The following is a 10,577-nucleotide window of genomic DNA, read 5'->3' as shown; positions in this document are numbered from 1 at the left end:
ATCACTTTTGAGCGTCTTTTCAGCGGTCTTCAGCATACCGTGAAGCTCAGTGAGCGTTTTGTCCAGACTATTCATACTGTAGTTCAGTTTGAACTGATCATACCCGCTATGAAGAGAATGGAGGATGGTGTCTATAGCCATTTCCTGAGAAAATTGCTGATCCAGCCGACTCATATTCTCAATGAGTCCAATCATTTTGAGAACATGTGGACTTACGGGCTCGCCTTTCTTAAGCTTGGTCTCAAGAATTTGCCTATGAGTCTCGAATCTTTCGACTCGAGCCAGATCTTGGAACATGTTCTTCAACTCACTGATGATTGTGAAAGCATCTGAGTTGATGAACGTTTTCTGCAGATCCGCACTCATGGTGGCGAGCATTAGACATTTCACATCCTTGTTGGCATCAATCCAACGATTGAGGGCTGCCTGAGTGACCCCGTCGCCTGCAGCTTCGGGCATCGCCTCATCTAGGACATATTCCTTTTCTTCCGGCATAAGAACTATTTGCATGTTCCTTTGCCAGTCAAGGAAGTTTTTCCCGTTCAACTTCTCCTTTTCGAGAATTGATCGAATGTTGAATGAATTGTTGTTTGCCATATTAAAAACTACAATTGAAAAGAATAAACAAATAAATAACCATTCACAGTTTCTCTTAATAAACTTAAATTCTAGCATACATGCATAATTCAATGTTTATTAAGCATTTTATTCAAGTTATGTGTTCCGGCAGGTGTGAATAAAATGATTCCAAGATCCTAAAATCATTGAAGAACTAAGCACAGTTTGTCGACTTAATCCTAGAACATCTTAGGTAAGAAAAAAGCCTTTTGCTAATAGTCTAGAAACTATTCTTGGTTGATAGGTACGTCTAAGAACTTATTAGGTAAACCTATCGATTTTGCCACGACATAAAAGGACTCCTTACTTATATCGTTGAGTTTCACCAAAACTAACATGTACTCACAAATATTTGTGTACCTTGCCCCTTTAGGACCAATAAGTAACACCTCGCTGAGCGAAAACTATTACTAGATTGATGTAAAGGATATCCAAGCAAGTGTATATTTTGGCATGGCACCTTATAACTCAATTTTTAAGTTTGGAACTTAAGGCTCTTACTATGTTGGTTAGATTTTAAGTGAACTAAAATCCTTAATCATGCAACATAATCAAGCTTTTGATCTCATGCATTTTAAGACATATTTAAAAGCAATAAATAACTTAAAACATGCATAAGATAAATGTGATCTAGTATGGCCCGACTTCATCTTGAAGCTTTTGACTTCAAAGTCCGTCTTGAAAATCTCCGTGGGAGGCACCATTTTCTTCAAATAGGATAAGCTATAACTAATTACAACTATTTGATGGTACGCAGACCATATTTGAATTGAAAAACAACTTTGGTACTTTAGACCAATTACATTCAAATTAATGGTACGCAGACCATATTTTCTATCCTATTTGGGCCATACTAGTCACTTCATAACCTGCAAAACAGTACATATACAATATATACCATTCACCCATTCATTATCATGAATGGCCCACATAGCTGGTTAGTAAAACACATTATGCATCACGTAAACATTTGCAGCAATTAATCAAGGGCACCAATAATCTACCAATTATTCAGTCCTTATTAATTCTAATCAAGTTGTTTTAACCTTAAGGATTTGTAGACCTAATCAAGAGTTTATGACTAAAAGGGGCTCCCACTTAAACCAATAAATTCATATGCTTTACTAATTTTAAACATAAAAATGTATTTCTAGTCTAACCGGAAACATACAAATTTAATTAAAATTTAAAGCTCATATAAATTTATAATTGAATCCAAAAGTTTAATTTAATTTCAGTCGTATTTAAATTAATTCATGATTTTAATTTTAGTAAAATAATTATAATAAATGAAATTTATTATAATTACAATATTCAAAATCAAAATCCAAGAAAATAATTTAAATTATTAATTTTAAAATTAATTAAAATTACGTAAACTGAAAAATTTCAAATTAAACATTCAAAACGATCTAATCGCAACGCAAACACCCTACGCATCGCACGCCCTTGGGCCGCACGCACACAGCCATCGCTGGCCATGTGCGCGCAGCCCATGCGCTCGTCGCATAGCTGCTGCATCTCCATCGCAAGCCATCGCACGCTGTGGTGCTTGCTGCGCGCGCGCCAGCGCTCGACGCACGCGAGCCATCGCTCGCTGTGCGCGCTCGCCAGCGCACGCTGCGCGCGCTCCATCGCTCGCTGTGCGCGCGAGCCATTGCTCGCTGTGCGCGCGAGCCATCGCCCGCTGTGCGCGCGAGCCATCGCTCGCTGTGCGCGAGCAATTGCGCGCGTTCAACGCTGGGCGCATCGCTCGTGGCACGCGAGCTTGCGCTCGCTGCGCGCGAGGCTGCGCGCGCTTGCGCGAGGCAGTGCGCTTTGTGGCGCAGCTCGCTTGCTGCCCACACGCGACTGCCATGGCTTGCCTTTCGCCCATGCCCATACGTCCATAGCTCGTGGCCCACGACACAAGGCAGGGCTGCTGCCTTGTGCTCGTGCACCATGCCTTGCTCATTGCATTCGTGCCGCACGGGCGACGAGCTCCCTTGCTCGTCGTCGCATGCCCGCACTATACAACACCCCTTAAGGGTAACACGAAGCGTCCATTGCTTTGTGCGTGCAAGTTATATGAACGAATCGCATAAAAAATTTAAAATTTATATTTAAAATTAATGACAAATTAATAAATTAATATTAATTTCACAATTTTAGGGCGAAAAATCGAAAATTTGATATTCAATTGATTTCCGATTATCATGGATTCAAGCCTAGGTCATAAAAATTTAAAATTTATCATAAATTTACAATTTTTATGGTGGTTTTTAATCATAGGTTTCTAATTAAATTATAATTAATTATGAAAATCAAATTAATTCTAAATTATTCTAATTTTCAACAAATTAATCATAATTACAAATTAGATTGCATAATTAACAAGGTTAGGCATTCAAACTTGTTAAACATATACAGTAGGTCAATCAAAAATTCAAGATTTATCAACAAGAATCGCAAATATTTAATTTAACATCTTAAATTTACGAAATTTTGCATTCGAAAAACTAAAACCTTCGAAAAGTCATAGTTCGGCTTCGAATTTGAGATTTCTGGGTTCGGCAGAAAAATAATTTTTGTCAAAATTTTAGAATGCCTTTTACATGCGAAATTGACACAAAAATCACTCGATTTGGATGAGTAACGAAGAAACTGCCGAAAAACTGCGTACGTATAATTAAATAAACGCAATTTGCAATTAATTAACAATTACGAAAATTAATCACCCCTTTTAATTCTTGCAAATTTGTAATATTTAACCATGTTCATGCAATTTAGATTATGAAAATAATAAGGGGCTCGTGATACCACTGTTAGGTTATGATACATATGACAATTCATAAATCATGCGGAAAAACCATTTAGCCAGGAATACATATTATTTACACATAATCATATAGCATAATTTAGATGCATACTCTTTGTTGCGTGCCTTCCCTAGCTGCGCCCGAACCGAACAAGAACAAGTCTGTAGGACTCCAAGTGTCGTCCCTCCGTAGATAGTCCACAGCACGTCCGGATCCGCCTTAAGATTGACCAACTAGAATCGCCCTTAAGGTACTAGAATTTTCGGCACTCTTAGGTAAGAAATATGGCTGAATTTTTCTCTCAAAACTCACTTTGAATACTTGAATTAATCTCTGAAAATATGTGACCCTAGGCACGTATTTATAGAGTTATGAAAAGGGAATTGGAATCCTAGAAGGATACGAATTAATTAAACTTAGAATCCTACAAGAACTCTAATTAATTAATTTATCCTTTTAGGAATAGGAATTTAATCATATACTAATTCTTATAGTTTTAGGAATCATGCATGAACACAAACTCACACACACACGGCAGCCACAAGGGCCGCCATGCGCGTGCGTGCGAGCAGCAGCCCACGCAGCGAGGCCCACGCAGCCGTGGCCTTGGCGCGCGCTGGGCCTGCCTTGCGGTAGGCCTGGGCGCTGCCTTGGCTGGGCTTGTGGCGCGCGTTTGGCTTGCTGGGCGATGGCCCGACTTCGTGCTGGGCCTTCGTCCGGCAGGCCTCGTCCAATGCTAATTCGTACGATACGCTTCCGATTAAATTCCCGGTTCCGGAATTCATTTCCGATACGAACAATATTTAATATTTCCGATTCCGGAATCAATTTCCGTTTCGAACAAATATTTAATATTTCCGTTTCCGGAATTATTTTCCGATTCCGATAATATTTCCGATTCTGACAATATTTCCGTTTCCGGCAATATTTCCGATTCTGGTAATATTTCCATTTCCGATAATATTTTCCGATACGTACCATGTTTCCGTTTCCGGCAACATCTACGACTTGGATAATATTTATATTTCCGATACGATCCATATTTCCGTTTCCGGCAATATCATCGTTTCCGGAGTATTCATTTCTTGCCTGTGACGATCTCAGCTCCCACTGAAACCAAGATCCGTCGATTCCGAATATCCATAGATGGAGTATCTAATGCCATTAAATACTTGATCCGTTTACGTACTATTTGTGTGACCCTACGGGTTCAGTCAAGAGTAAGCTGTGGATTAATATCATTAATTCCACTTGAACTGAAGCGGCCTCTAGCTAGGCATTCAGCTCACTTGATCTCACTGAATTATTAACTTGTTAATTAATACTGAACCGCATTTATTAGACTTAACATAGAATGCATACTTGGACCAAGGGAATTATTTCCTTCAGTAAGAATAATATCATCGACATACAGCAAGATATAAGCAATGTCATTGCCACGGTGGTAGATGAATAGAGAGTTGTCTGATTGACTGTGACAGAAACCAATGTTAGCAACATAATCAGCAAAACGTTGATACCAAGCCCGGGGAGCCTGTTTCAAACCATACAAAGATTTACGCAGAAGGCAAACATGATCAGGGCGAGAAGAATCCCGAAAACCCATGGGTTGATACATGTACACAGTTTCATTCAAATTACCATGCAGAAAGGCATTCTTGACATCCAACTGATGAATGGACCAAGAACGAGATAGAGCAATGCTAAGCACAATGCGAATGGTGGCCGGTTTTACAACCGGACTGAATGTTTCATCACAATCAATGCCTTCTCTTTGAGTCTGCCCATCACCTACAAGACGGGCCTTATGCCTCTCAAAAGAACCATCAGATTTCTTTTTATGCCGAAAAATCAAAGACCGAATAACATTAACATGAGGAGGACGAGGTACTAAGTCCCATGTCCCATTTTCAATAAGAGCATCATATTCCTCTTGCATAGCATGTTTCCAATTATGGTCTTTAAGGGCAGTAATGGGGTTTTTCGGTATAGGAGAAATGGATGGGGAAGATGCTGCCAGGGCCTGGTCCATGTATTTTGGATTGGGCTTGGAGATCCCAGACTGACTGCGGGTCCCGATACGGCGAGGGGGGATGGGTGTAGTCTGGACTGGCAGAGGCATGGTAATGGGTGAGGGAATGGGCCGTAGGTGAGGAGGCCTATAAGGGGGGGAGCTGTTGGGATTTGGTGTGGACCGAACAGTGTGGGCCGTAGGAGGCGAGGGGGGAGTAGACATGGCAGGAGTGGAAATAGGCGCTGCCATTGGGTTAGGCCCAGTAGGAGTGTGGGCTGCTGGAGTTGGGTCACAACTTGCAAGCTGATGAAGATAGTGCAAGGTAAGAGGAGATGGATCGTCCAAAAGACAATCATAAGATTGAGGAGTAGAGGAGGTTAGTTTGGCGTAAGGAAATTGAGTTTCATCGAAACTCACATGCTTGGATATGATAATTTTACGACTTGACGGGTCGTAACATTTGTATCCTCGATGGTTAGCCGGATAACCAAGAAAGACACAAGGGGTAGAGCGGGGTTGGAGTTTATTTATTTGTGTGGAGGGAAAGAGAGGAAAACATTAACACCCGAAAACCCGAAGATGAGAGTAGGAAGGATCCTTTTGGTAAAGGATTTGAGTGGGAGATTTATAACCCAAGACCTTAGTGGGTAGAATATTCAGAAGATATGTGGCCATTTCCAAAGCATGATGCCAAAATGTGAGAGGAAGAGATGCATGAAAAAGGAGAGTGCGAATGATATTATTGATTGATTTTATTTTTCGTTCAGCTTTGCCATTTTGAGGAGAGGTATGAGGGCAAGAAAATCGGAAAGACATGCCATGTTGTTCACAGAAGGTATGAAAGGATTTATTGTCAAATTCAAGGCCATTATCGCATTGAAAAGACTTTATTTCCCGTTCAAATTGCGTACGAATATATGTTCTAAAGGATAGAAATAAGCCAAAAACTTGAGACTTTTGAGAAATGGGAAAAGTCCATAAGAAGTTGGTATAATTGTCAAAAAACAGAACATAATATTTATGCCCAAGAGAACTAACAACCGGAGAGGTCCACAAATCACTGTGAACAATGTCAAAAGGCATATTAGTAAAAGAACGGGAATCATAAAACGGTAATTTGACTAATTTTCCCAAAGAACAGGAATGACAAGCATTGTTCGAAACTTTATTACAATGAATTAAATCATTTCTACTTAAACTTTGAAGAATGGCAGTGCCCGGATGACCCAATCGGGAGTGCCAGATGTCTGTGGAGATGGCATGAAAAGCAGAATGGGATGACGATGAAGGTGGTGACTGATGGTTGGTGATGAATGGATAAAGAGCTCCCATGCTCTCACATCTCATTAGGCGGTCCCCCGTCCGCAAATCCTTCACGGAAAACCCAAAAGGATCAAATTCAACAGAAACCATATTGTCAGTTGTAAATTTCCGAACAGAGATAAGATTTTTGATAATTTTGGGAGCATGTAGGACATTAGATAAGGTTAATGAGGGTCCGGAATTAGTGAGGGTGGTACTGCCATAACCATTAACAAGAATCATGCTACCATTACCAACAATAATTGCATTATTTTTAGCATTGCTCAATTGAAAATAGGACGAGAGAGTACCTTGAGAGGACGTCATGTGTGACGTGGCACCGATATCCATGTACCATTGTCATCCGGAGGGGTCATGGACATGGTGTGCATGGCTTGATCAATATTTTTTGGAGCATAGCCCATTAGTGGAGGAGTAGCCATGAAATAGGAGTGTTGTGGATGAGGGCCCAAAATGCCAGATTGTTGTTGCTGTGGTTGGCGTGGATATGGGTTGCGGTACTGCCAATTTGAAGAAGGATATGGGCATGGGGGAGTGGCCCACGGTTGAGGCTGCCAGGTACCAACCCAAGGGGGAAACTGCCAGTATTGCGGCACCCCACCTTACTGTGACTGTGGCTACTGCTCAGTGGATCGAGGCTGGTTGCTCCGACCACCATTGCCACCGTGGTTACCGCCGGTATTGCCCCCACCGTGCCGGCTATTATTCCGGTAGTTGTTGTTGCCACCTCGACCACGATTGTTCTTCTTGCCTCTATAATTTGGGTTGTGATTGTTGTTGCGGTTTGAGGACGACGACCCCTGCTTCTGACCATTGCTCACAACATTATCAGTATTAGAAGTAAATAAGGCAGTGTCCGAACCTGAACCAACGACGGCGTCGGCATGGGATTCCTCTTCGAACTCCAGCATGGTACGAACTTCATCAAAGGGAGGGAGAGGCACACGATGCTGGACATTTGTGCGAAAGGTTTTGTAGTCTTCTGAAAGACCTTGCAAGAGACGAAGGACCATGCGATCCTCCGAAACAGGGGCACCAACATTCCGAAGATTGTCGGAGAGAATTTTGATGCGTGAGCAATAGGGTTTGACGCCGGAAAAATGTTCTAACTTGGTGTTGGTAAACTGGGTGTCAAGGAAAAGTGCCCTAGCAGACTTGTTACCTTGAAATAGACGTACCAACCGATTCCATGCATCGTGAGCCGAGTCCTCCTGATTGAGGATTGTATTGAGAAGGTCGTGAGATATGGTGCCATAGATCCATTGACGAACGATGTCATCAAGACGTTGCCATTGCAGTTTGGCGGCCTCATCCTTGTCGGACTCTGAGTCATTTGTCGCAGCAGAGGAACCAGAAGAGGGAATGATGTGGTCGAGGACCAGATTGGCTCTGCAATGAAGGGTGAAAAGAGAGGACCGGCTAAGGTATTGTGTTCCTTCGTAGTCTAGGGTAATGGGGATGCAAGTTTTGATGTTAGCAACAGTTGTTGCAGGATGAAGTTTAGAGATTTCAGCCATGGGGAAGAAGAAGAAGAAGAGAGGGAGAAAAACGGCTGCTAGGGCTAGGATGAGAGAAACCTAGTCTCGTGATACCATGTGAGAAATATTTGCCGTGCTTTCTCATTAATTTTCTCAGAATATATACATAGCTAAATTAGGGTTAAGCTAAGGCTATTCTAGTAATTACAAAATAATTACAAAATAATTAATTTACATTAATTACAAATTACGTATTCTATCAATCATAAAGTTGTACTCGTATATTTCAAAGTGTTAAAGGATAACGCTATGTTGGAACATTATGTCATAGATTCAAGATCAAGACGAGTAGCAACAATAAACAAACACAGATCGAGTAGATGAAAACGGATAGATTAGTCAAAATTCACGTTAATTACTCAATGCCTCTTGTGGAAGCAAGTGAAAAGGTAGCACTCATTCTAACAATGACCCTATACCGACTTGAAAAATAAAATTAACCGACCATGGTTGAACCGATTGAAATTAAATTATTAAATATAGCCAAAAAAGATTTATTTCACACAAGCAAGCTAGTTTTCAATAAACCTGAAATTAACACCCTAATGGACTTGTCTCAAACTATGCATATCATCTTTACACGAATATGACTTACACTCGAACGGGCCTGATCCAACCAACATTTTAACTAAACTCTGCATCCAAATAAGACATGTATCCAAATGGACTCGATATGTAACTGAACTTGAATTTGACCAGATGGAATACTTTTTTTTTTTCTTGAAACGAAAACCCGACTCAAAACTAAATATAACTCTCTCTCTCCTTTAGTCCATTATTTTTATGACATTGTGTAGTAAAGGCGGTTTCAATTAGACCCGATCATTGGCGGTTTCAATATAACTCTCTCTCTCCTTTAGTCCATTATTTTTCCTCCAATTTTATACATTCCTTGTGTGATTTTCTTTAACTCTTTCACCCTTCGCTCTTTACTTCCATTAAATTTTGTCAATTTTTTAAATTAATGGTGGTGAAAATTTGTGTAAATTAATGCAAAATAAGGAAGCGGGGGAAGAAAATAGAGTTAAATACATGAAATCGTGGAGGAATAGAACATATTAGAAGTATTACCGTTATTGTGACCCCCTACATAACATTTTCATCTATTTTTCCAACTTTCAGGTGGTAAAAAACAATTTTTAAAAAAATTTTAGGTGGTAAAATACAAGTTTTAGTTTTTTAGGTGGTAAAAAATAATTTTTCGATTTTTATAGGTGGTAAAAAACAATTTATCCATTTTTTTACTTTCATTATTAACTTATCTACAAATAACTTTATTATTTCTCACATACTTACTGGAATGTCTCACGTTTTTAATTTAACACTTTGTTTTACATGATGGAACTCAAAAATTTAGAGATAATTTAAGCGAAACAAAAATTTAAACCATACACATAAAATAAATTGATAATATTCAACAAAAAAATTTAAAATAATTTTAGGCCCGTTAGCCCGCGGGCAATTCCGACCCGTATAATAGGCGGGTATGGACAAGAAATCAATCCCTCAAAAAAGGGCATAGTTTTCCATTCTAGACCCGTTGGACAAAAAATTAAGTTTAAGCCCAGCCCGCTACCCATCCAAGCCCGCAAATGATCACCTCCAGTTTCAATGAAGTATAGTATTTCGTTTTTTCAAGTAACAATAAACTATACCATTGATGTTCATATATACGGAGTATATATCAACAGATATAATATACGGATTTTTCATGAAATACCCCTCAATTTTCACGAAATTCACCAAATGCCCCTCAACTTTCAGAAATTCACCAAATGCCCCTCACCTTTAATATAATACCCAAACTACCCTTACTAATGACGCGTCGTTAGTCCGCCGTTAGCCTACTTTTCTAATTCACCAAATGCCCCTACAATGTAACTTATTTCACCAAATACCCCTATTTTAAAATATAATTCACCAAATGCCCAAATGTAAAAATTACCTTTTTAAAGCCCAATGGCTAGTTTTTTGGGATTGAAAAATAGCCGTAGCTTATTGTTTTAGTCCCCAAAACTTTCCAGTCATTTGAGAGTTGAGACTATGGAAGATATAAGGCAGTGTGATGATAGATACTGTGGCAATGGTATGTTACAGTTTAGAACTATTCGGCCCGAGTTAATAAGTAAGCCCCTTGAGTATAAGAGGATACTCAAGGGAAGGGAATCCTCACCCCCAAAATACAACTTTGAGGTTGTAAGATACAATCTCAACAACTAGGTTAGGCCAAGTACTACTTGGTACTTTGTATTGATACAAATATATAATGCCTCAATTTACTTATTT

The 10,577-nt window shown here is 39.8% G+C and overlaps 1 protein-coding gene across 1 annotated transcript; it reads right to left on the bottom strand.

The window, feature by feature from the left end:
- Positions 1-7,370: 7,370 nt before the first annotated feature.
- On the bottom strand, positions 7,371-8,270 carry LOC110798150 (uncharacterized). Its single transcript, XM_022003309.2, has one exon. It carries the CDS (start codon positions 8,268-8,270, stop codon positions 7,371-7,373), a length of 900 nt encoding a protein of 299 aa, XP_021859001.2.
- Positions 8,271-10,577: the final 2,307 nt, after the last annotated feature.

Source organism: Spinacia oleracea, chromosome 4 (genome assembly GCF_020520425.1).
Source record: "Spinacia oleracea cultivar Varoflay chromosome 4, BTI_SOV_V1, whole genome shotgun sequence".
NCBI classification, from domain to species: domain Eukaryota; kingdom Viridiplantae; phylum Streptophyta; class Magnoliopsida; order Caryophyllales; family Amaranthaceae; genus Spinacia; species Spinacia oleracea.
The sequence above is the reverse complement of the archived record's forward strand: the minus strand, read 5'-3'. Positions and strand labels throughout refer to the sequence as shown.